Source organism: Lissotriton helveticus, chromosome 9, assembly GCF_964261635.1.
Source record: "Lissotriton helveticus chromosome 9, aLisHel1.1, whole genome shotgun sequence".
NCBI lineage: Eukaryota > Metazoa > Chordata > Amphibia > Caudata > Salamandridae > Lissotriton > Lissotriton helveticus.
The window spans coordinates 737,326,017-737,352,492 of NC_136070.1; the positions used below are offsets into that span (position 1 = coordinate 737,326,017).

At 45.4% G+C, this 26,476-nt stretch overlaps 1 protein-coding gene across 1 annotated transcript in view; it reads right to left on the reverse strand.

Annotated features, from left to right (window-relative positions):
- The window catches only part of ANTXR2 (ANTXR cell adhesion molecule 2), a 552,370-nt gene that overhangs the window by 31,524 nt on the left and 494,370 nt on the right, over positions 1-26,476 (reverse strand). The window contains exon 16 of the mRNA XM_078660866.1: positions 22,558-22,638. Coding sequence (XP_078516992.1) covers positions 22,558-22,638 — 81 coding nt within the window. The remainder of the gene's footprint in view (positions 1-22,557; positions 22,639-26,476) is intronic.

Genomic DNA, 26,476 nt, shown 5'->3' on the forward strand with positions numbered 1-26,476 from the left:
GTTATGCTATGCTATGTTGTGTTTTGTTATGCTATGTTTTGTTATGCTATGCTATGTTTTGTTGTGTTTGTTATGCTATGCTTTGTTATGCTATGCTATGTTGTGTTGTGTTTTGCTATGCTATGCTTTGTTTTGCTATGCTATGTTTTGTTGTGTTGTGTCATGCTATTTTTTGTTATGCTATTTTTTGTTATGCTATTTTTTGTTGTGCTTTATTACGCTATGCTTGGTTATGCTATGCTTGGTTATGCTGTGCTTGGTTATGCTGTGCTTGGTTGTGCTGTGCTTGGTTGTGCTGTGCTTGGTTGTGCTGTGCTTGGTTGTGCTGTGCTGTGCTTGGTTGTGCTGTGCTGTGTTTTGCTGTGCTGTGTTTTGCTGTGCTGTGTTTTGCTGTGCTGTGTTTTGCTGTGCTGTGTTTTGCTGTGCTGTGTTTTGCTGTGCTTGCTGTGTTTTGCTGTGCTGTGCTGTGTTTTGCTGTGCTGTGCTGTGTTTTGCTGTGCTGTGTTTTGCTGTGCTGTGCTGTGTTTTGCTGTGCTGTGTTTTGCTGTGCTGTGTTTTGCTGTGCTGTGCTTTGCTGTGCTGTGTTTTGCTGTGTTTTGCTGTGTTTTGCTGTGCTGTGCTTTGCTGTGCTGTGTTTTGCTGTGTTTTGCTGTGCTGTGTTTTGCTGTGCGGTGTTTTGCTGTGCTGTGCTGTGTTTTGCTGTGCTGTGCTGTGTTTTGCTATGCTGTGCTGTGTTTTGCTGTGCTGTGCTTTGCTGTGTTTTGCTGTGTTGTGCTGTGCTGTGTTTTGCTGTGCTGTGTTGTGTTGTGCTGTGCTGTGTTGTGCTGTGTTGTGCTGTGCTGTGTTTTGCTGTGCTGTGCTGTGTTGTGCTGTGTTGTGCTGTGCTTTGCTGTGCTGTCCTGTGCTTTGCTGTGCTGTGTTGTGTTTTGCTGTGCTGTGTTGTGTTTTACTGTGCTGTGTTGTGTTGTGCTGTGTTTTGCTGTGCTGTGTTGTGTTTTGCTGTGCTGTGCTGTGTTGTGTTTTGCTGTGCTGTGTTTTGCTGTGCTGTGCTTTTCTCTGCTGTGTTGTGTTTTGCTGTGCTGTGTTGTGTTGTGTTTTGCTGTGCTGTGCTGTGTTGTGTTTTGCTGTACTGTGCTGTGTTGTGTTTTGCTGTGCTGTGTTGTGTTTTGCTGTGCTGGTAAGGGTATGTGAGGGTGTGTGTGAGGGGGTGTGAAGGTGAGGGTGTGAGGGTGAGGAGGTGTGTGAGGGTGATGAGGTGTGTGAGGGGTGAGGGGGTGAGGGCGTGAGGGTTGTGTTGTGTTGTGTTTTGCTGTGCTGTGTTGTGCTGTGCTGTGTTTTGCTGTGCTGTGCTTTGCTGTGCTGTGTTGTGCTGTGCTGTGCTGTGTTGTGTTGTGTTTTGCTGTGCTGTGCTTTGCTGTGCTGTGTTTTGCTGTGTTGTGCTGTGCTTTGCTGTGTTGTGTTGTGCTGTGCTGTGCTGTGTTGTGCTGTGCTGTGTTTTGCTGTGCTGTGTTTTGCTGTGCTGTGTTTTGCTGTGCTGTGCTTTGCTGTGCTGTCCTGTGCTGTGTTTTGATGTGCTGTGCTGTGTTGTGTTTTGCTGTGCTGTGTTTTGCTGTGCTGTGCTTTGCTGTGCTGTCCTGTGCTGTGTTTTGCTGTGCTGTGCTGTGTTGTGTTGTGTTTTGCTGTGCTGTGCTGTGTTGTGTTTTGCTGTACTGTGCTGTGTTGTGTTGTGTTTTGCTGTGCTGTGTTGTGTTGTGTTTTGCTGTGCTGGTAAGGGTATGTGAGGGTGTGTGTGAGGGGGTGTGAAGGTGAGGGTGTGAGGGTGAGGAGGTGTGTGAGGGTGATGAGGTGTGTGAGGGGTGAGGGGGTGAGGGCGTGAGGGTTGTATTGTGTTGTGTTTTGCTGTGCTGTGTTGTGCTGTGCTGTGTTTTGCTGTGCTGTGCTGTGTTTTGCTGTGCTGTGCTTTGCTGTGCTGTGTTTTGCTGTGCTGTGCTGTGTTGTGTTGTGTTTTGCTGTGCTGTGCTTTGCTGTGCTGTGTTGTGCTGTGTTTTGCTGTGTTTTGCTGTGTTGTGCTGTGCTGTGTTTTGCTGTGCTGTGTTGTGTTGTGCTGTGCTGTGTTGTGCTGTGTTGTGCTGTGCTGTGTTTTGCTGTGCTGTGCTTTGCTGTGCTGTCCTGTGCTGTGTTTTGCTGTGCTGTGTTGTGTTGTGTTTTGCTGTGCTGTGTTGTGTTGTGCTGTGTTTTGCTGTGCTGTGCTTTGCTGTGCTGTCCTGTGTTTTGCTGTGCTGTGCTGTGTTGTGTTGTGTTTTGCTGTGCTGTGTTGTGCTGTGTTTTGCTGTGCTGTGCTGCGTTGTGCTGTGCTGTGTTTTGCTGTGCTGTGCTGTGTTGTGTTTTGCTGTGCTGTGTTTTGCTGTGCTGTGCTGTGCTGTGCTGTGCTGTGTTGTGTTTTGCTCTGTTGTGCTGTGTTGTGTTTTGTTGTGCTGTGTTGTGCTGTGTTGTGTTGTGTTTTGCTGTGCTGTGCTGTGTTGTGTTGTGTTTGCTGTGCTGTGTTGTGTTTTGCTGTGCTGTGTTGTGTTTTGCTGTGCTGGTAAGGGTATGTGAGGGTGTGTGTGAGGGGGTGTGAAGGTGAGGGTGTGAGGGTGAGGAGGTGTGTGAGGGTGAGGAGGTGTGTGAGGGGTGAGGGGGTGAGGGGGTGAGGGTGAGTGTCTCCAATGAATGTCACTGCTTCGCCTTCTTTGAAAATGTTCAGTGCTGCAAATAGAGCATGCCGCCGTAATTATCACAGCATGAGGCCCCAAAGTGATAATTATCACAGCATGCAGAGAGCCGCCCCACGCTGCTGGAGCACTCAACTGCACATTAATTATAGTTGAGTGCTCCAGCAGCCTGGGGGCCTGTTGACATGCTGTGATAAGTGGGTCTCATGCTGTGATAATTGTTGCAGCGCCTGAGGAAGTGGAGACTCCTGCTGGGATAATTGGTCTCGTGGCGCCTCAGGAAGTAGAGTTTCATGCTGGGATAATTGGTCTGGCGGGCTTGCAGCGCCTGACGTCCAACAAACGTGCACAAGCTGCTCAACCTTGAAGCTCGTTCACAGACCTGGGTCGGCTCGTGCCCAGGTCTGTATCGGGCTCGTTCACAGCTGTTACTCCCTTGACAGGGAGGAAGGTGACTATAGTCTCGCTGGCGGGAGCCCTTCGCGCTCCAACGCCAGCTCGACCTAAAAAGGGGGGGAACTTTTTGAACACTGTTGCTGCATCACTATATTGAAAAACAGGTCCTGAGACCATGGAGGCTGGAAACCCGAATCGTAGAGCTAGGTGCATTGTAGGCACAATGGTAGGAGCAGTGATACTCTTCATTATTCTAGTAGTTGTAGTTTCGTATTTAGCATCACATGAGCAGGCAGTGGAGGTTGAGGGAACATCTACACCTACTACTTCTAGCAAGAAAGAGGTCAAAATAGGAGACGAGAAAGCTTTGCTGCTAGAGGAGAGTCGTAGATTACATGCAGATTTGTCTAGAGGTAATTTCAAGCTTAATGCGTATGCAAAGTTGTTATATGAGTATATTGATGCAATGGATGCGAAATATTGCTATGTGTGTATGCAACTGCCTGCTTCAGTAGATGAGGGTGTTAGATACCATCACCTTCCACTGACATATGGTATTTCATGTAGTTTGCTGCTTAGCATATTTTATGGACGCAATCATTTTGAGTACTTCTTTTCGAATTATGATGCAGTGCTTCCTGAAGTGCCGGCATATAAACATTTTGACAAGTATGATTATTACAAGTCAGAGGACAGGCTTGGAATGTATTTTATTCCGACCCCGGAGTTGGATACAGCTTATGCACATCGCCATAATCTGACGTGCCTGTTGTCAGATACAGAGAAGAAATTCAGTGATCAGGTAGAAGATAGATATCGAAAACAAAAGCAATTGCGAGATTCAGGACAGGGTAAAGTGGATTGGACAGATGAAGAGAAGTTGCACAAGTCTAAGGGGAGTTATGGTCCAATAGCTCTAGATGAAGTACAGAAAGAGAAGTTGTGCATTCACCAACCACAGACATATTATGAGAATGTCAACGTAGGTCACACCACATGTGACCATACTTTTACTATGGAGTATTATGCAAAAGATTTCTTGCAGAGTGAGGAGCAAGTGATTCCGACGGTGTATTTTGTCTGTGGGAGAAATGCTTATGTGCGATTGCCTGAGAAATGGTATGGAACGTGTCATTTAGCGATCATTTTCCCCAAAATATTTCACACAGAAGATTTTGAACTTTAGAAGGAGGACAACATGTGAGAGTGAAGCGAAGTGAAAGTGCAGGAGCCATAGTTGGAGATATTTTTGGAGCAATGATACCAAATTTGGGAGTGATTCTGAATGATGTGAAGATCCGAAGATTGGCGACTGTTGCAGATGAATTATCCATGAATACAGCTAAGTCATTAGTGTTGGTTGAGGGTGAGATGTTATCGATAAGGACTATGGTTTTACAAAACCGTCTTGCTTTAGGCGTCCTTCTAGCTAAAGAGGGAGGAGTCTGTAAACTTTTAAAGGTCCAGGAGTATTGTACTTATATACCAGATAACAGAAAAGATCTGAAGAAATATATACGCAACATTACTGCAATTCATTATGAGATTGAAGACTTGACTGAAGAAACCGTGTGGGAAAAGATTGGGAAGGGTTTTGGTAAGGTTGGAAGTTGGTTTGCGAACCTTGGAAAAGGAATTCTTGGTTACATCTTGAAGCCTATCATCGTAGTGGTGTGTTGAGTGATTGGAATGTGGGGATTGATTAGAGCATATATAAGTGGTACAAGTCAAGTAGACTGGAGAGGTCAATGAGAATGCAAGAGAGACGAATGGAGAGACTGCAGGACAGTCAATATCGAAATCTGAAAAACATGGAGTTGCTCAAGAGAGGAAAAGTGGCAACAAGCTCTGTATAAGTCGGGTCTTCCCTGAGGATGGTGTAGTATGTGACGACACAGGTCATCAAAGAGGGGGACTGAGAGAGCGCCATGTTACTGTGAAAATATGTAGGGGTGCATCATAATCCCGAGTAGTCAGCACCCACATATTTAGAGGACTTTACTAATGTAGGTTAGAAACGTAACATTAGGCCGGGGATCAGTGCAATATGTAGTGGGGTGTTTATTAATCATAGACTAATGTAGTGCTTTAATCAGGAAATAATGTTTGGTTAACGTAGAAATGTAATCATATGTGAAATGTCGTATTATCAATGATGTGCATTATTAAAGTATACACGTGCTTAATAATGAGTGAATTAACATAGGCTTTTAATATGAAAGGTACACTGCTTACATTGAAAATAGAATTAATGCTTTAAAGTGATGGAATGTAGTGTCATGTTGTGTTAGGAATGCATTTAAACATGCCAAGACCTAGGATATGCTGAAGCCAGTAGAGGTCTAACTGTATTTTCTTGGTTAGTCTTAGTCGAAGAAAATGATTTCTCCTTCTTGGGAAAGGCTGTCCTCAGCAAATATTGAATTATAACTTCGAATGTTTGCAAGGTTGCTTCTCATGTATTCCAGCCTGTAGGTGCAAGGCCACAAGACTCGTTAGGTAGAAAGATCCATTGTTTAGAAGTGAGGATGGTAGGCGCGAGTGCAGAGGAGCCGCCAAGGAATTTGGGAGTGCAACATTCAGCGAAGAAGGTGCCTGGGACCCAAGGACACTTCCACAGATGCTTGATGGAGAGGTGCCATACTGGAAAAATCTGCGGATCTGTACCTGCCAGAGGGGCATGCTTCTGGGCGTTTCGACTGTTTTGGGGATTTTGTATTAGGGACTGCACCCGAGGGTGGAGAGTCAGTCTGGAGTGGAGAGCAGACTAGAAGCCAGACAGTGGGCTTTGGGAAAGGCAAGATGTAGGTAGTTTGTGAACTTAAGGCAGGGTGTAGGAAGGAGCATCTAAGAACGAGCTCGGTAGCTGAGGTTACTTATGGGAAAGTGAGTGTACTTATTAGGAAGTTCTCACTGCTGACACCTTTATTCTTGTCTGAGGGTGATGCTAAGTAGGGATGTCAGTTTAGAATTAGTGTAGGGACAGTCTAACCAAATTATTTTTCTTTCTGTAAATGCAGTCCCGACTTTCAGTAGGGACCATTGTAGCATGTCTAATGCTGCTTAAATTGACTTTGATCTTCATTCTGAGTCATCTGAGACTCCTGCAAAGAATTATGTTTGTATTAGTGCCGGTCTATTTCTTGAATCTCTTGCTGTGATGTCTGTATGTTGAATTATTTTTGGCTTTGTAATAAATCTTCAAAACTTCAGTTCGTAGTCAGTGGTCCTTTGAGTCAATTTGGATTTGGGTTGTAAAGCTGTTTAAAGTTATGGTTGTAGATATCTTCCCTCTACGCTTCTAAGACAGGTAAAAGGATTCTAGAGATTGCTAAGTAAAATCTAGATGAGAATCCCAGCTTCCCCAGTGACTATGATCGTTTTCCTAGTGGTAACTAGCAGATACCCTGAGTTTGTGGCTACAGTGTACAAGTCTGCCAGTCTGAGTGTGAATTCTGCAGAGTAGGCAGAATAAAGAACTCAGCAGGTAACCCGTCTGACCCCGGAGTCTTAATACATGCCATGTTTTTATTAGGTCTGTAACTCCTGCGGGGTGGTATCATGGGCTAGCTCCTCTGCCTCCTCCTCAAGGCCCGGGAGGTGCAGTGCTTCAAATTAGGCCTGTGTTGCTGTGGTGTCGTGTGCTGTGATGCTTCTATATAGAGCCAAATAATATTGAGGGAAGAGGTCATTATTCCCCTCCTGGGAGTATACTCTGTCCCCTTCCCTGTCTTTAAGTTCAAATATGGGTGAGCCACAATTGGTCGTATTAGCCAGCCAGGCCAGGAGGATCCCAACTTGTCTCATTCAGCATGAGTTCAGTCCGTGTATTGTTTAAAGTCAAAGCACCATAGCCATTCTATCTGGGCTGCTGCAGTCTCCCTAGCCTGTAAGACAGTGTTTCCCAAACTTTTTTGACCTGCGGCTCCCTTGACCTAATTGGCAGTTGGCCGCGGCTCCCCACCATTTTTTTACCGGCGGGGGAAAGTAAGCCGGACCTCGAGAGCACTTCCAGTTGTCTCCCTGAAATGTATTGGGATGCGTTGAAAGTTTTATAATCATATTTGTAACAAAATGAAAATAACAGTTGTTTAATAAAAGCTTTAATAATGGATTCAGTGAAATATGCTTTATAAAGTGACCCATAATTAGACTGATCGAAGCATTCTTGCCATCACCTTCTGTGAGTATGACACCTCCGAGCAGTCCAGACATTTTAGCTAAAAGCTCTCGCTAACCATGAGTTGCGAGATATACTCAGCATAATAATGTAAAAAAGGCAAACTACAAGCCCAAGAATGCACCACTAAAGCTAAAACAAGAGCAGCTATATGTGTGCCTGTTCGGTGCTTTAGGGAAGCTTGCATAGTTGCAGCCTCTGCTGTGTCGGTTTTTGGTCAGTTAATTACACTTTGTGAAACTTTAAATTATGAAAAAGCCTGCTAAAGCGTCTTCTATTCCCTCATCCTTTTCGTTTGTCCACCTCTTGTTGCTGCCTTTGATCTTTAACATTCTTTTACTCCCTCTCTCTGCCTTTAGGACTTGCTTTCCTTCTCTTCCCCTTTGATTCTTTCACACTTTGCTATACCCCCGTCCATTCCTTCTTCCACCTGCTGCTTGCCCTTGTTTTCTCAGACTGAAAGTATAGTGTCAGTTTTAGTTTCCTGTATTTCCCATCCCCCTGCTGCACTCCTCTTCACAGAAATAAAAACATATGTGGCCCAGTCTGAGTTGATTTAACAGCCTCTCCAATGCCCAGGTTGCTGCAGTCTGAGCTGAACTTGCATATCAGCCCTTCAATGTTTCGTCTGAGGTAAGAGCTAGGCTAGTAGTGTAAGAAATAGGGAAGGGTAGTACCAGTTCCAGAAAATGTGTTATACTTATTTAATTTGGGGGGGCCTCTTATGTTGATACTAACTTGGAGAAATATACTGAGGGACCTGCATGCCTGTCTCTAACATCTTCTCCTCCATCACAGTACCAGGCACTTTGCCCCTAGACAAGATAAGAGCACTTCTATAGACACTCATGCACAACACCAAATGCTTCCCACAGAGGATCACAACAAATACAACACACTGCTAACCACTGTGTAGCGTGCAGCCTGTCTGAAAGTGCGCTTTGACACCCCACATTAGGGAATGAAGCTCTATATATGAATGCTACAATACAACAGTTTTAGGAACAGATGTCCCTAAAGATAAGAAAGGTTGTTATATATAGTGCCCATGGACAAAAGAATAATTTCCATCGGGGGTTTTGATGACCAGAACTTTTACATTTTATTTTAAGACAAACATTTCAACAGAGAAAATATATATATAGGAATTACCTCTGCTGAAGTAAATTCAGAGCAGAAGTTAAAAAATGGCAAAACAAGACATTAACAAACATACAGGCAAGAGACAGTGACCAGTAATGTACAGCAACCCATGATTATAAACAGGCCAATATATATTCTGTTACATTTTAGTACAAGCATGAACCACCTGCTTGAAGATGGGCTCAAAGGCGAAGGAGAATGTGAACATATAGAGTATCCTATACCATAAAGGAACCAAGGATGAATGTTCAGTTCCTCTATATAATGCGAGTACAAAATACATCCCTCAGAAAATGCTTTAACCCATGTTCTGATTAACCAATGGCCGATGGACAATGCAACTACAAAATATATCCGTCAGAAGGCAGGTTCCTCCATGTTCCAATTAACAAATCGCCGGGTAATGGTCTTCGGTGTCTCAATCACTTTCATTCTCTTTGTTTTTTTTAAACCATTTTCCCCAGAGTCTTTCTCTGTTTGAAGCATGCACCCACGTTTGTCCCCACACATTTCTAGAATCTAGCATCTGTATAGCTCTCAAGTAGTCATTTTCCTATTCGGTTTTCATTCTCTTCTTTTTCTGTGCACACTTTCCTCTCCTTCACTTTCCTATTTCCCCTGCACACAGAAATGATCACTCCACTCACCTGTGAGCAGTGCGTACTCTTTTCCTTTCTTGCTGTACATATTTTGATAGCTGTATGACCCCCTTCATGTGCGATCCCACAATTGACACGCTACCATTATCAAGGAGCACTGCAGAGAGGCCGAGGATTGAATGTGCCAGTTTTGTGAACACCTTTATAAACTCAAGTAAAAATGTCACGAGTCTGTGTTTTCTCCCTTACATAACTCTTGTTCCCCGGGAAGCTTTACTGCGCCATCAATTTCATTCAAATGTACCTGTTTGCTTAAATTGTTCTGCGAGGAGCGTGTTAATTAAGATGCACTCCTGTTTTCCGACGAGACTATGGGCCACTGCACATTTATTTAACGTGTCCCTTTCAAACTCGACTTGTCTAATTAAACCCGTTAATGAGCGTGCAGTGATTCAGCCCTCTCCTACTTCGAACTTGTGAAGAGGGTCGTCTGAGGCACTGCAGAACACGGCGGGCAGCAATTACGTTGGACAGTCATGCTGCGTATGGCACACGGCCCCCGCTATCTTTCTCACATGGTGTGCGGCGCCCCTGGCTACTCCTTCGGGCGCACTGGGGCGCCGCGGCGCACACTTTGGGAACCACTGCTGTAAGAGGTAGGGTGGCAATTATGGGCATTCCGGTCTTTGGATTTTCAAGTCCCCAGGTCTTGTTCCGTAGTTAGTATCTCTCCCAATAGGGTGTGTCTGATCTCCTTTGACTCCGCTACACATTGGCCACACAGGACTGTTTGAAGGCGTCCCACTCTACTTGGGGAGTGGAGGGCATGCCAGCATTGTCATTAAAACACTGGAGTATTTTATCTTTGATCATTTCCAGAAAAAGTCTGATCCTCCAATAACTCTGATTGTAACCACCAGGTAGGGATAGTACGTCTGGGTTGAGCCCACTGCAAATGCAACAGAATAAGGTTATGGGCTGATACAGTGTGGGCCAGATATTCAACTGAATGTACTAATCTATGGATGTCTGGGACACAGAGAAATGTGTCCAAATGGATGTGGCCTTCATGGAGACCAGAGAAGAAAGAATAATCTCCCTCTTGGGGATGTGTCTTTCTCTAGGAATTAACTAGCCCCCAGTGTCGTTACCATTCCACAAACACTCAAGCCGTGAGGACAGTTTGTGAATCTCATTGCAGGTGGGCTCTATCCATTTGGGTATCCTTCAAACAATTAAAGTCCCCCATTATGGGCAGGAGAATGAAGTGTGGTGCCAAGGGTTGCGATAAGCCTTAAAAAAAGCGATTTGATTTGAGTTTTGGCACATATGTTTACGATGGCTATGTCTCAGCCTTCCAGGCACCCCGTACCACTACATATCTACCCTCTGGATCTATTAAACTGTCGGTGAGCTGGAAAGGTACCCCTACCCAAATCCATATCAGAACCCCTCTTGCATAGGCCGAATGTGTGGTGTAGTATGCTTGTCCCCTCCAGCTAAGCTGCAGCACCAGTCCCTCCTTCACCGTTAGGTATGTTTCCTGTAGAAGTGCTATTTGAACACCTTCCTGTTCAAGTAATAAATAACGTTATAGCGTTTCAACATAGTATGCATTCTACAGATATTCCAGGAGATGCATTTATAAGTGAGGGGGACCACCATCTGAAATACATAGCAAGGTTGTTGGCATGCACTTCCCCTTTTCCCTTCTCGCTTCCCACTCCCTTCTCTCAGTAACCCCCTGTGCAGTACAGGCATTTTATGAAAGTGAGTACTACTCATGAATACCCAACATATTAATCAAAAACTATTGTTACACCACCCTCTCCCGAGGACAAGTAGGTGGTCACCCCCCATCCAAACAATCAAACAGTAAATAACAAATTGTGTGAGTTCCCTCGTGTTTCTTTAAGTGGGGGATGGCCAAGAGTGCCCCTCGGGCAGCTAACCCTCTGTCGAGTGTAGAGCCTAGGAGGTTTAACACCTGCCAAGGGAGGGAACTTAAGTAAGATTCCCATTTTTCCTTAGTAAGTACTTCTGGTCCAAATTTGAAATCCCCCAGATTGTTACCAATATGTCCAAGGATTTAGAAGATGTCATTGGACGATCTTGAGTCACTTTGGGCATCATTAGGCTCGAGACTGCAGAGCTGTTGGAGCATCAGAGTTTGAGCCCCAAGCAACACTATTCCCTCAGGTGTTGGGGGTCCTGTATCTCCTCCACTCATCAGTGCTACCACCTCCATCGCATTCTGTCTTCCGAGTTGCACCTCAACTTGTGAGGCGGCAGCAGTGCTGCGCGGTGACTTTCTGCATCTAGAGTGGGAGCAGCGTGCATGCTTTGGTTGGGGGCTTTGACTGGGCCCCGACTGAGGCCGTTGATTTAGCCAGTCCCAAATCTCCTGCTGGGATTGAAAAAACCTAGCGCCATCAGGTGCTGCCACTCTTAGTCAGGCCGGAAATAGCATTGTGTAGGTAAGGCCCAGCTGTCACAGTCTCGTCTTATATTCCTGAAATGTGTCTCTTTGTCTTTGCACCTCCTGGGAGAAGTCTAGAAAGATATGTATCACAGCATTCTCAACTCAGAAACCCCTTTACAGCGGGCCTGCGCTAGGATGTGGTCACAGTCTTTGTAAGCAAGTAAACTGGCCACCACCAGTCTAGGTGGCCCCCGGGTATGGTGGCCTGGTCGGCACATGGTGGCTCCGCTCAAGAGCCAGGAATGTGGAGAGACCCTCTGCTGTTCCCTCTTCACGAGTCCATTTCTCAAGATAGTCTATCAAATTGGATCCTTCTAGCTTCTCGGGCAGGCCCACAACCAGTACATTGTTGCGGCGAGAGCGATTTTTGGCATCCTCTGCCCTGAACTCGAGTGTGCGAATCTTGGTCTCCATGTTGGTCAATCTCTCAGCTACTGAGGTGAGTGTGCCTGGTTATCTGCCAGCGTTCTTTCATTTATGTTTACTATCTCCACTAGGCGCTTGTGATCATTACGCAGGAGGCCCAAATCAGAGCGTAGAGTATATTTTGCCCATGTTCCCTGCGGGCAGAACCAAGCTGGGAGGTCTGGGCAGCAATATAGTGTCAATTGAGTTTATGCAGGATATACCAGAGCAGTGGTGTAGGGATCCCGCCAAGCAGTGCCAGTGACTCCACTGCCACGGGGTAGAGTTAGAAATTACCCCAGCAAAGTAGTCCCTCTTTACAGCAGAGCAGGGCTTAACTTCAGGCAGCTCATGTCCTATCGGTCACTCTAATCATTGTGGCATGCATCCTTTTTTTTTTTAAACATCTTTTTATTATAGCGAAGTCACAGGAAGTAGGACACAGAGCATAACGGTGTCGTCACCAGGAATAGACGAGCAATAATAGTATGCAATACTAACAGCACTACACAGCCATAGATGGCCCACATCCCGGAGGCTGGGCGGCGTCAGATCAAAACGTGGTCTTAAGCAGAGGATATTGCGGTCACGCTCCAATAATACGATACCCAGCAGTGTCTTCGCAATTATTACCATTACACTCAATTATAATACCAAACAATTTAACAACAACTAGCAACCCCTCGAACGGCATCGACATGTGGCATGCATCCTTAAGGTGTTATAGGAGGCCGTCCCTCAGCCATCCTCAACTCCTTCTGTCCATAAGCCAGGATGCCCCTCCAGAGGAGGCTCACCTGCTCTCTGCAGCGCCCAGCATATGCACAGGCTGGAAAGTCAGTGGCCCCCAAAGCTGTGCAGGGATATTGGGCAGCCCATAACTCTGGGGATTAATATCGGGCCTCACTAGGGAACCTACAGGTGTAAAGGAGCCGCCAGTATTGGGGCAAAGCAAGGCATCTAGGGTAGCTCCAGTTGGGGCAATGCCTGGAGTCCAAATCAGTGGCTCTCCAGAATCAGGAGGCAGTTCCTCCGATCTTTAGCGATATGGAGATGGGGAATCAACATAGTGCCATGTGAGGCATTTCCCCACCCCAGAGCACAAGTACACAGCTCAATCACAGGGTCAATAAAGCGGCCCACCGCCGCTAAGCACGCAGTAGCTAGGGTGACTGCCGATATGCGGGCTGACAAGTCCAGGCCCCATTTTCTCCTCCACTGAGCCTTCAATACATAGAGGACGGATCCCCTCTTCCTACCCAGTTCAAGAGCACTGTGTCCGGCTGGGAGTGACTAGAACCCACTATCCACCCGCAGTCTTGTTGAGCTGGAGTCAGGGCTGCAACAAGCACCAGGCTAGGAAGACGCTTTTCGATAGCCAAGCCCATCAGGGCATAGGCCCAGGTACTTTTCTCTCACGCTCCCGGAGGAAATATTTGATGCTGCGCCAACTCGCCTCTGTTGTGTTTCCTCCCTTATTCCTCCACCCGGCTTTGGGGTCCTAGGGTCCCTCGCCTGCTGCCTTGTACACCAGGACTTAGCAGGCCTCTATCATCCAGGTTCGAGCAGCCGATGGCTGTGTCAATGGAGGATCGACTGGACCGGTGATCTGGAGGCACATGCGGCACGGCATTCGGGCACCCCACTCACCGACATGGTCAGAGGCTGCGGTCACCAGAGGCATGGCACTGCTGATTCTGGTCAGCGTGAGGCCGCCGTGATCTTGAGTCACAGCCTCATGCTTCTGCTGCAGATAGATAAGATTAGTTGATGTTGGCCTCAATCATTGCCAGCAGTGTCAGTGCCAGTCCCTCCAGCTAAGGGATGCAGTAGGGGAGCTTTGTGGGGCCCCCCGGGCTGGCTATATTATGTCAGGATCGTACTAGATGGGGTCATCCGAGCGGAGCTCCGAGCAAAGCTGCTCACTCCTTCGGCATCAGGCCACGCCCTCTCGTATAGTTGTACTCTTGTAACCTCAGACCCTAACGTTCAATTCTAGGAGGCATTTTGTCTATGGGATTGCTGATAATCATCAACAGCACTTTATGATCAGTCACTACTGTGAAGGGCTTCCTGTACAAAAACACATGGAAATATTCACAAGCCCAGACATCTGGCACAATTTCTTTTTCAGTTTGTGAGTAGGCATGTTCCATTTGTGACAGGCTTTTACTGGCGTATGCCACAATATGTCTCATGGCATTTTGCTGTCCATTGTGCTGTGTAAGGATTGCGCCTAACATGACAGGGCTAGAGTTAACTACAACCTCTGTGTGAAGTTTGGGATCAAAGTAGGCCATTTCAGTGGCACTCTCAATAGCTTGCTTTATTTTTTGGAAGCTCATCTCACATTCTTGTGACCAATGAAAAGACACATTGTTTTTCATCAGTTCTTGTAATGGTGCACTGATCATAGCAAAGTCTTGCACGTATCTAGAACAATAATTTGTACTTTAGCTGGATCAGATTTCATATGCCAATCAGAGAAGACATTGGCAAAGAATTCTAAGCTTTTCTTGTGGAATTGACATTTGTCTGCAGTTAGAGTTAAACCTGCATCATTCAGCAAATGACAAACTTGTATGACAGCTCTTTCTGTGTAACTCCGAAAACCAATATTCATCACTATAGTAAATGGTAGTTTACTACAGGCTGCATTATATGTTGAATGACGACTTGGAAAAGTTCTGCAGCAGAGAATATACCAGAATGTAGTTGCTTGTAGAAAAACAAACCAATATGCATAGAAAAGGTTATAATTTAAAAAGATTTTTTTTCAAGTTCTAATTGGTGATATCCTTTATTTCGGTTGAGACAAGAGAAGAACTTTGCTCCATACAAGTGAGCTATCATATCAGCTATGTGTGGACCGGGAAGTCTCTCTCGCTCAATGCCCTTGTTGGTCAGACGCATGCCAACACATATGTGTACAGCTCTTTCACTTCTCTTTGAGGCACTATTACAATGGGAGAAACCAGTGGTGTTGAACTAGTGGAGCCTTCACTGATGTGATGTTTAAGTGACTGTCTTGTTGCCCTAGCTGCTGTCCCGCTATCTTTGTGAGCAGGAACCCCGCTGTTTGAACTCCCGAGAACGGCTGCACCCGCCCGCCACTCTCCAGCTACCCGGACGCTCGAAATACCATCAAGAGCGGGGGCGCCAGGAGGAGACCGGCGAGGGGCTTCACTACAACATCCAGAAGCCCTTGCGAGGTCCAGCGACATCACCGAGCGCCAGGCGGCGCTTTAAATCAGCACCAAAGCCATGGAGTGGGTGATCCCTTGTGGAACTGTCTTGTTGCCCTAGCTGCTGTCCCGCTATCTTTGTGAGCAGGAACCCCGCTGTTTGAACTCCCGAGAACGGCTGCACCCGCCCGCCAGTCTCCAGCTACCCGGACGCTCGAAATACCATCAAGAGCGGGGGCGCCAGGAGGAGACCGGCGAGGGGCTTCACTACAACATCCAGAAGCCCTTGCGAGGTCCAGCGACATCACCGAGCGCCAGGCGGCGCTTTAAATCAGCACCAAAGCCATCGAGTGGGTGATCCCTTGTGGAACTGTCTTGTTGCCCTAGCTGCTGTCCCGCTATCTTTGTGAGCAGGAACCCCGCTGTTTGAACTCCCGAGAACGGCTGCACCCGCCCGCCAGTCTCCAGCTACCCGGACGCTCGAAATACCATCAAGAGCGGGGGCGCCAGGAGGAGACCGGCGAGGGGCTTCACTACAACATCCAGAAGCCCTTGCGAGGTCCAGCGACATCACCGAGCGCCAGGCGGTGCTTTAAATCAGCACCAAACCCGTCTCGCGGGACGCGAGCGGGACGCTGGGCGAAGCCTGGGCCAAGGGTGGGCCCGTCCTAGCCCGTCACAGACCGGAGGAGACCGGACCGGGCGCACCCCCTTAACATCCAAGCCAAGGTAATTACCTGCGTAACAGTCCTAAATATACTCACTGAGTACATAACATTAACGTACGAAATATAACGTATTGGAAATCCAGATATTCTATTCAACTAGGTCAAGTTACATACTATGTCAACAAGAGGTACAAGAAGCAAAACCATAAAGAAAAATATGGCGACCACAGTTGGTCCCATTGAACAGTTTCTCCACAAAGTAAATGAAACCATAGACCAAACTGTTTTGATGATTGATCGCCGTGTTTCATACGAACTCGATCAAGCACGACGCTCATCCATGGGTGTCCTGGCACAGGCTCAAACACCAAATGTTGCACATCAGAACAAGTCAACCTCCGAGACAAATGTTGAAATACACGCACTACCAAACACAGTTGACCTTTCAGTAGCTTCGCAATTGTCCAATTCACACTCTTCTCAGGACCTCGAACAGACCCCTGACATTTTTGCTACAACACAACCAACACAAACTGAGTTAACACAATCTGACTCTAGAGGTACCAGGGAAGGAGCTATTCCCAAAACTCAGATCCAAACTGGACCACGCTCGATGAGTCCAACACGCACAATTGCCATAACCTTTGATTCTGAATCATCTTCAAAGACCCAAAACCTACAGAATATTCTCAACATAGACCACTCTAATAACATTACGTCTGATATACTTATAATCGAAGATCACCTCAACAGACCTAATTCAAAACAATCTCGACAAGAAAAGTCGGCTCAACATTCAACAAAGACCACAAGTAATCTAAAGGTAGAATCTTTTCTACTAAAAGAAATATCGGAAATAGTAAAACATCAGCTTCACCCCATACAAAAAAGTCTTGAAATAATAGAAAAGCAAATGGCCATATTAATTGCTACAGCAAAAACAACTACAAACTCAAAGAAAAAAGACCTTTCAACTTCATTAGACCTTGCCATCAACCCTGGTAAGACGAATGTTACCCACATTCAGAAACAGGGAACAAACAATTTTGCTACTACAAAACCCACAAACACCATAAACACAAATACAAGTGAACGAAAAGGAACATTAACTAAATCAACTGTCCTCTCGAAACCCAAGCCCAACCAGGACAAAGTAAAAATCTCCACTGATCCACAAAACCAACCACCCTCAAACCCGATCCCGGAAAAAATATTACCAGCAACTACCCTTACTAATCCACCTGTATTAAATACTCCCCGACAAGATCCACCACAGAGAACAAATACCAAACCAGAGCGAATAAACAAAAGATGGCCTAAAGTTGTTAATCTTCCGCCGGAAGCAGCACCCTTTGTTGCTATATTAACCGGAGTCCCAGAACTAAGTAAAGACACAGATGAACCCACCTGGTCTCTACTAAACAAAGCACGCTATTGGCTAAATATCAACAGGCCCAGTCACCCAAATAACATCACCAGAATCACCACAGTGAGAAGGGTGTCCTGGATAGGTCACCAGCCAAAAACAACTCACGGTGACTGCATAATAGTTAACTTTGAAAATCCACGGGCAGTGGACTACATCTGTTCTTGGGACAGCCCAGAAAATAACGACGGCATAAATGTCAAACGATTATCGTTCTTTTATCCTCGACAAACCAACCGTTTCGAGGACTCCAGTTGGCCATCAAACTGGTCATGGAGCCAACCCGACCAAGGTCCAAGAAACTGGAATCAGGGCGACAGAGGGCAGGGTAATCACCAAAAGTATCAGCCGCAGGGAGAATGGGGATATGACCACAGAGAACGAGGTGATTGGAACAATTACGGCAGGAGGATGTACCAACACCAGTACAGAGAACCCTGGTCCGGAATTCCAACTTTCAACCACTACAGCTGCTTAGGTATGGTCGACTGACCACTATCACAGCATTTCACCTCAACTCCTCAGCACAGTTCTAGATTACAATTTCCCCCCTTACTATCCAAACTGAAGAGTAAGCCATCTGACAACGCCCACAGCTCACAAATAGCCAGAAAAGATGATCATACCCAAGAAACTACAACTCAATATGAAAGCAATCAGACCAACGATCGTCTTCATCATTGCAAATCTGTCCCTAGACCGCAGTCTACGTTACGGCCCTCCATGGACATACCAGACGAGGTAACTCTGAATACAGATCCTCCAAATCCGATTGCAGAAGCACAACTACCTGATCTGCCGTCTCAATTTGGTAACTCCACCACAGAATTTGAGAGAAAAATGTTATTCTGGAATGTGGGGGGTCTAGTAACCAAGTATCTCGATAAAATCTTTTTAGATTTGGTTCACACAAATGACTTAGTCTGCCTCCAGGAGACATGGTTGAACGATCCAATTCATCTGGTAGGATTCAGAACCTACTTCTCCCAAGCAACAAAATCATCTTTTGGGAGAAGTAAAGGGGGCCTGATTACATACATCTCCAATCTTTGGCCCTGCCAGGAAATAACGCCAATAGCACTCCACCAGAATTATCAGATCATCGATATAAAAGCATCACACCAAGTCACCTACACCATAATAAACTTTTATAATAATATGAGCCTGTTGGAACTTATCAAAGCTCTAAGCGAAATTAGTGATGCAACAAATGAATTAAAAATCAAATACGCTAAAGCCACCCACTCCATAATTTGGGGTGGAGATTTCAACATACACATCTGTAGCAAAAGTGATGCCCCAACATGTGGGATCACAGACAAACAAGACAACCCTACCACTCATTTTTCCCACACAGAGGAAGGAAACATCATACAGGCCATCATGTCTGAGTTAGATATAGGGTTTGCAAACTTGCTAACGACGCCAACTATCCAATTTACTCCAACGTTTCATGGAAGAGGCGCCCAAACATTAATTGATTACATCCTAATTTCCACTAACAGCGCCATATGCATAAAGCACTTTGAAGTGGATAATAATGCACTTAGCGACCATCATCCACTCAGACTAACTTACTTAGAGCCTAACCATCATAAAACGCAAGCTAAGGATTATACGGGCCTCCTACATCAAGAAAACCTCACATTAAACAGACTGAATGGTTTTACTCTCAAATGGGGTAACCTAGACCAAGACTCAACCTGCACAAGCATAATCACAAAATGCAGAATTCATATCGACAACTGTCTAAACTCTCTGGCAACTCCTTTGGAAATTCTGACTAACTATAATGAAATAGTGAAAACCATCGGTACAGAACTAACCAAACCTAGGAAGCAAAACAACATTCTAAGAAAAGGTTGGTTTAACACACAGTGCACAAAAACCTATTCAGCATTAAAGAAAGCCCTAGCAAAGAAAGATCGAAACAGAGAAGAGATTGTGCAACTAAGGAAAACATATAAGCTATCACTCAGGCAGAGAAAAAAAGAGATACAATGCAATCTCTGGACCCAACTTTTAAGCAGCAGCACACAAAAGGACAATGTAGCCTTCTGGAAAATCGTAAAATCGCCATTTTTAAATAGAAATAACGACGGTCCTTCGCTGGATGTTGCAATAAACGCCGAGGACTGGGTGAAACACTTTTCAGGGGTCTTCGGTGAGGATAAACCCGGAGACTTGGTCTCTACACCCCCGTCCCCTCCTCCGGTGAACTACCCGATAGAAATTCACTTCACTATGAATGAAGTAGCGAAAGCGATAAAGACTGCAAAAAATGGCAAATCCCCAGGACCAGATTCAGTCCCAATGGACCTTTACAAATCACTCCCTGATCTCTGGTCCCCTCTCTTAACCAAGGTTCTGAACGCAGCCAAGGAAATCAGCCTCCCGAACTCCTGGTCAACATCGATCCTGGTCCCCATATATAAGAAAGGCAACAGAGACTCTCCCAGTTGTTACCGTCCTATTTCCCTCCTGGATTCGGTCGGAAAGATGGCAGGGAGGATTCTTCTAGACCGTCTCCAGGAGTGGTCAACAGAACACGGGGTACTATCAGATCTTCAATACGGGTTCAGGCCTGGACTGAGCACTGTGGACCAAGTTTTGAATTTAACACTACTGGCTGGAAAATACACCTCAGCAAAAAAATCAACTCTACACATGGTCTACGTTGACCTTACGGCAGCGTTTGACTGTGTAGAACATTCAAGACTTTGGGCAATAATGTTGCAAATGGGGATCGAGCCCGCAATCATAGATTTCCTGCGTGAGTTATACTCTGGAGCCACGGGAAAGGTTCGATATGGATTGGAGGGCCAACTCACAGACAGCTTCCCAATACAGAAGGGGGTCAGGCAAGGGTGTGTACTGGCCCCCTTCCTATTTACGCTCTATACTAATGGACTCGAAGTTGCTATGCTACAGGGCGTGAAAGATCTGCCAGAAGTGGGTCGGCGACCGATCCCAGCATTGTTATACGCTGACGATGCGGTGATCCTCGCACGAACCCCGATCCAGTTACAAAAAGCACTAAATAACTATTGCACTTTCATGGCAAGTCTCAACCTAAAAGTCAATATAAAAAAAACCTTCGTGATGCACGCTGGTACCAAAAGGGGAAGAGTAAAGTCAATATTTGTGGATAAAATCCCTCTTGAAAGAACTAAAACTTACTCATACCTCGGCATCACCATTGACGAAGAGTTTAACTGGAAACAAGCAATCACGTCGCGTAAGCTGTCTCTCACAAGAACAATTGGTGCTTTAAAAGCGTTCTCCCTCCGTCTAGGAAAAAGACCCATATCAGAGATGTTAAAAATTTACAACGCAAAATGCATCAGCACGGCCATTTTTGGTGCAGGAGTCTGGGGAACAGCTAACGCTGAACAAATACAGAAAGTTGAAAATCTCTTTCTAAAATTTTTACTAGCAGTCCCTAAAACCACAACTACTTTCGACTGCCACTTAGAACTTGGATTGGATCATGTTTCAGATCTCATCAAGATTCAACCGATCATGCTGTGGCGCAGAATATGGGCAACAGATGAATGTCATCTCACAAGAGCAATCATCGAGGACTGTATGAAGTTAGACTGTATGAATAAGATAAAGTGGCTAAGTTATGTAAAATCCTTCCTTGCGGATATCGGTCTCTCGAGGTTCTTCGAAGAACCACAGTCAGTAACAGACATAGCAAAGAAAGACTTAAAAAAGCTATGCCTGTCTCATTTAACTCAACTGCGATTGATGTCCGAAATAGGAAAGCCATCAGTTCAACACTGCCTTATGATACAACTGACTCTATCTGTTCAACCGTATCTGCAGTACGACCTGACGCAATTTGAAAAGTTCCTTCTCACCCGCTTCAGGTTTAATCTTTTTCACATTATGGTTTCATTTCCGTCACAGAATATTTGGACAACCAATATGACACCGTGCCCCTGTGACGCTATTTCATCTCAGTCTACGATCCACGTTCTCTTCTTTTGCAATTTTTACATGCCACATCGCAAAAGGTGGATCATACCAATTCTAAAAGTCATGAAGATCCGTAGATGCCGCCCAGCGTACCTGGCGCTGCAGTTTCTGGAAAACACCCTAGCGACGAAATCTGTCGCACACTATTTAAAACTGTGCCTCAGGCATCGCACGAACTTATGAAAATCATACGGCTGCATTAAACACGGACCTCAGAGACAGTACAGTGTTCTCTGTGAGAGATTAACTTTTAATATATTATGAATTTAATGTTATTAATAACTTTTATTCCTTTTTATTGTGCATATTTGTACTTTTATGGCTTTCATCATGAAAACCGAATAAAGTTCTTTTGAATTTGAATTTGAAGTAACAAATTACGTTCCTTTTCAACAGCTTCTTGAAAGTGAAACGCAACTGGTCTGTGTCTTTGAGCAACAAGACAATTATTGTCATTTATGTGTAACTTTACTTTCATTGTTTTGAGTTTTCCTAATCCATTAAAAAATGAAGGAAATCGACCTACAATTTCATGATCAGCATTCATATTGTAGTTCACTAATATTAGTGCCATATCAGAAGCAGTGTTAAAACTCAGAAAACAGGCACTTCAAGCTGTTCCTTGAAGTACATGAATAGGAGCTTGCACAACAATTTTCTTATGTCTCATTGTGGCTACAAATAAACCTTGACTTTTTAAGGGTGTTTTGGCAGCCCATGTGTATACTTTAGTCTTTGACTTTGTGAGCTGTGGTCAGTAAACCTAGGATTGAGCTAAAATGCAGCACCTCCCCGACCAAGGTGTAATGAGGAGAAATATCTATAACTCCTTGTTACTTCCTCGTTCGATGTGTACTGCATTGTTCACACACATAGAAAGAAGAAAATACATCAAAGGATTGTTTTTGTGCAGGAAAGTGAACCTTGCTGAGTAAAAAATCTCCTGCTCATAACGCAAGCACCCTTGCAGCATGGAGCAAGGGTGCATGTGTTGATGTTAGGCTTCCACAAGTGCGCCAGCACTAGATGGTGCATTTCCGCTGGCCTCCTTTCAAGCAACGCAGCACAGCAAGTTGGGTTGCTGCATTGTGTGAAACATTGGTAAATATACACATACATGTCTTCTTCCTCTAAGAACTCATGACACTGTAAAACCCGGAATTCAGGTTCAAAGGTCAGACTCTCCAATGTAAGCAGGCACAAATTTACATTAAGCCAGCAAGATGTTTACATTTATTTAAGCAATGCAACACTGTCTCATTTCTGAAAAGATACAATTACATATGTGGGTCCTTAGCTATCTAAAGTAACCTTGGTATAGTTTTTATGAACCTGCAATGAAAAAGTCAGGCATAAAGCTAGAAAATGAAAAACCTACCTCATCCCCTTGCTGAGGTCGCATTAACGAAACGCGGTCATATTGCCGTCGAAATAGGGCACACAGTGCATCCAGGCGGCCCTGCAAGGAAAAGTCACAGCAAGTCACTCATCAGTAAGAAACATTGTACTTCCTTACCCTTGAAAGATCTTAGATGTGCTTTCCGGCTTTCATCCTTTACAACGCAACTTTTGCCACGCAGTGCTGTTACAACGCAGGTTTTACTACGCTTACTATTACAACGCATTACACTGGGGGGCGCTCTAGGATAGGGAATAAGTTTAATTTACTATCCAACACCTTCCCTAGTGTCCACGGGACTGGAGTTGGAATAGTAAATTAAACTATTCACTATCCAGCACCCCCAAGTGTAATGCGTTGTAATGGTATGCGTAGTAAAACCTGCGTTGTAACAGCATGCGTGATAAAAGCATGCGTTGTAACGTCATACATTCGTGCTTTCCTACGTATCGGTGCTACAAGTGAAGAGCAGGGCAGGACCACACAGAATCTCCCCTTTCAAGCAACTCTGACCTGTGATGTTGTCTTCATTCCAATTTGAAAGAAACCCATCAGATATGCCATGCTTCTAACCCACAGTTACAGTAGTAGTTTGCACTCAACTGTAACTTATGCTGTTTATTGCGGAAATGCCATCAAATTATTGCTGTTAAATGGAATTAATTGTACTTTACAGTTTTAAAGTCCTATTTGCCCGTTGGTCCAATAGACCGTTTGATGTCAATTGAAACATGCTCTAGGCTTTAGAAGTGAAAATTTGGTTCCAAAATACCTGCATCATCCAACTAAATCTCCAGTGCTTCAGTAATAAACGCTTTGGATACAGTAGGATTTTATGACGTAGGCAGCATGTAAACACAATGATTAAATGTACAAGAAGACTGAAATATGTTGTGGTAGACAATGGGGGGAGGGTGAACTGCTTTGTAGTCATATTTGCAGCCAGATCTCTAGTAGCCCCCTCCGGATACAGCAATAGTTATAGCCACATGATTATGTTGTTGGTGTATTAATGTTTATAACTATTTATTAAAGAAAACCAAAAAATAAATGTATTGTTGATAAGGACTAAAATATAAATACAAAAATAATAAATAGGTTAACATTGGCACATATTTTTCTGTTCCTTTTTAAAAAAAAATGTTGCACATTGTTTATTGTTAAAAAACAAGTTGTTTTGTTGCCTTGAAAATGGTTTGGAGAGTTATACACTTGCCTATGTACAGTCTTTCCTCAAATTGCTTATTTCCCAATGACTAGCAAGTATATTCTGTATGTAGGGGTACCTATTTTTCAAAACGGCTGTGTATCCTGGACAACATTATTTCTTCTGGGAACTGATTGACTTGCTGTTGCCATTTGGGTGATGATTAATTTTTCATAATAAGACCCTTGAAACAATTGCTGACGTGTAAGGGATTTTATAATTGATTCAGGATATATAGCTGTACCACCTGGAGTAAAACCTTGTTATATAACTCAAGCAGCATCAAGTTCACAAAGCAGGAGTTAATGGCTCTTTTCAGTTTCAAATTGTAAAATCAGTCAGAATAAACAATGAAATAATACCAGTCAAATGTAGGGTTTTCACATAATATTAATAAAAAAACAACACCTGAAGAACACTAAACATCTCTCAGGATGACCTACAAATCTAGTGTTAGAAACAAAGCCCCAGGCCCGGATGGGGTACCAATTGACCTTTTATTGATTATGCTGATCTATGGGCAACTCTAATTTGCCATGTCCTAAGGAGTGCAATGGTCACAAGCCCGCCTAAGACTTGGGCGAATCCTATCATAGTACCGACTTTTAGGAAGGATGACAGAGCTGTCCCTTGGTGTTATCAAAACATTTCCCTAATTGATTCCACAGCCAAAATACTTGGTAGGATCCTTTTGCATTGGCTAGAGCGTTGGGTCACTGAAAAAGGCACTTTCTCTGCAGTCCAGTATGATGCACTTAGCATTTATGGATCCAAGTTCAGTATTCAATTATCTTGACAGGGAGCAACTTTGGGCAAAAATGTTAGAAATGTTAGAAATGGAGGTAGAGGTACAGTTTCTAGCCAAACTACACAAAGATGTGAAAGGTTGTATCAGGTATGGGATTAATTGTGAATACATCAACCTAATCAGGATTAACAGAGGGATGCGACGGGTGTGGCTAACCGCAAAGCATGGCGGCCGCAAACTGACAGAGCTCCGCTGCAGGACCCACTTATCCTGCTGACTTCAACGGACCCGGGGGTGAATGAATTACTTCTGATGTCCTCTGCCATCGACTTGAGACCTCAGCGGCGCTGTGCTGTGCCGCTGGGATTGTTGAAACACTACCGCTGCGGAGGAACACTGTGTGCAGAGGTGTCTCCGAGATGCGAGGCCTGCCTGTGCTGGGAGTGAATGCCTGGGCCAGTGGGCCGCGGTGCCTGGACCTGGAAGGCGGCGATCCGGTGATTGTGCAGCTGCTATGGAAGCCCAATGACAAAGCGCCGTCACACCAGGGAAACCAAGAGGTCAACCCCACGCAGAGAACCAGTAACTGGTGTGACTGCGTACTGCGAGGCCTGCCCATGGGGCAGTATGGAGGCCTGTAGATCTGTGCTGAGAGGAACCACATGCTGTAACGGGGGACCCTGGACGGAGATCGGGTAAGGGGGATCCACAAATTCTGTTTGCACAAGCTGGCCTGGTGCCGTAGGCCCAGGCGAATCCCGCAGCCCAAACAGAGTATGCTGAGTGGGGCCGGAGCGGATCCCGGGGCTGCGAGGAGAGCGTACTAGAAGGCTGTTGGGACCTTGTCTGGGGTGCCGCCAGAGCACAGAGATCTGTGGAGAATGGGCCCTGTGGTCACACCTGGGGGTCGGAGCCTGGGTTTGTGTCGACCATCACAGAAGAGCTGTGAGTAATACAAGCTGCACGGGGGTGCTAGAACACGGCCGCTCTTTGTCCCCCATTAACTGTGAAGAGGTCTGCGCCACAGTACTGCTGATCTGGGGCCCTTAGCGCCATCACGACTTTCGGTGGAAGCACGTCGGATAAGCTGGCCACCCCCTATGTGAACTGGTAGTGCTCCCTGGGGCCAAGTAATGGGCGCAGCATAAGGACACAGTGGAGTTAACCGTAAGTTGGTGCTGCTTTGTCCGAAAGTCACTGGGTCAGCAATGAGCGCGCTTCACCGGCCTAACAACGGTCCCATTAACCACCACTAATAATTGGCAGAAGCCTGCTGTGACACAGGACCACAATTCCCTTGCACGTCTCCGAGATCAACCACCTAGTCAGACATCACTGAGCTGGGCGTCAGCGTACACGCAGCTGGGGCCGGCCATAAACACACAAGACGCAGAGTTTGTATGTGGCATTCAAGACCTAAGGCATGTGTTTACTGGGGCACCTACTGTGGATACGTGCAAAATCTGTGGTAATAGCTGGGCACACGTAACCCATGTAGTGTCTGATTCTGATCCCTGGCGCAGGTGTGGCATGATAGGAGGTCTCTTGCTCCCTCTCCCTCCTGTCAGGAAATAGTGCAGAGCATCATTAAAATAGCTTGGTCGGCGAACTCAACGATTCAGCATTATGGGGCGTACGAAGGCCAAACCAATGGAACAGTCCCCCATCGAACAACAGATACAGGGGGAGACAGACACGGCCTCATAGGCATCATCAATCAGCTGTGCCCCACCAGCAAATGAGGAGACTGCCCCAGAAAAATTAGACGTAATTTTGCTGGAGATCCGGGACTCACGCAATTCTATTGAACAAAAATAGGTTCCCTAACCAATGGCTTTACCCTTCTGAAAGCAGAACATGAGAAATTGTCGAAAAGAGTTAAAACTAACAAACAGACTCTGTCGGAGATACTGCAACAGCATAAGGAGCATACCGAGATTATA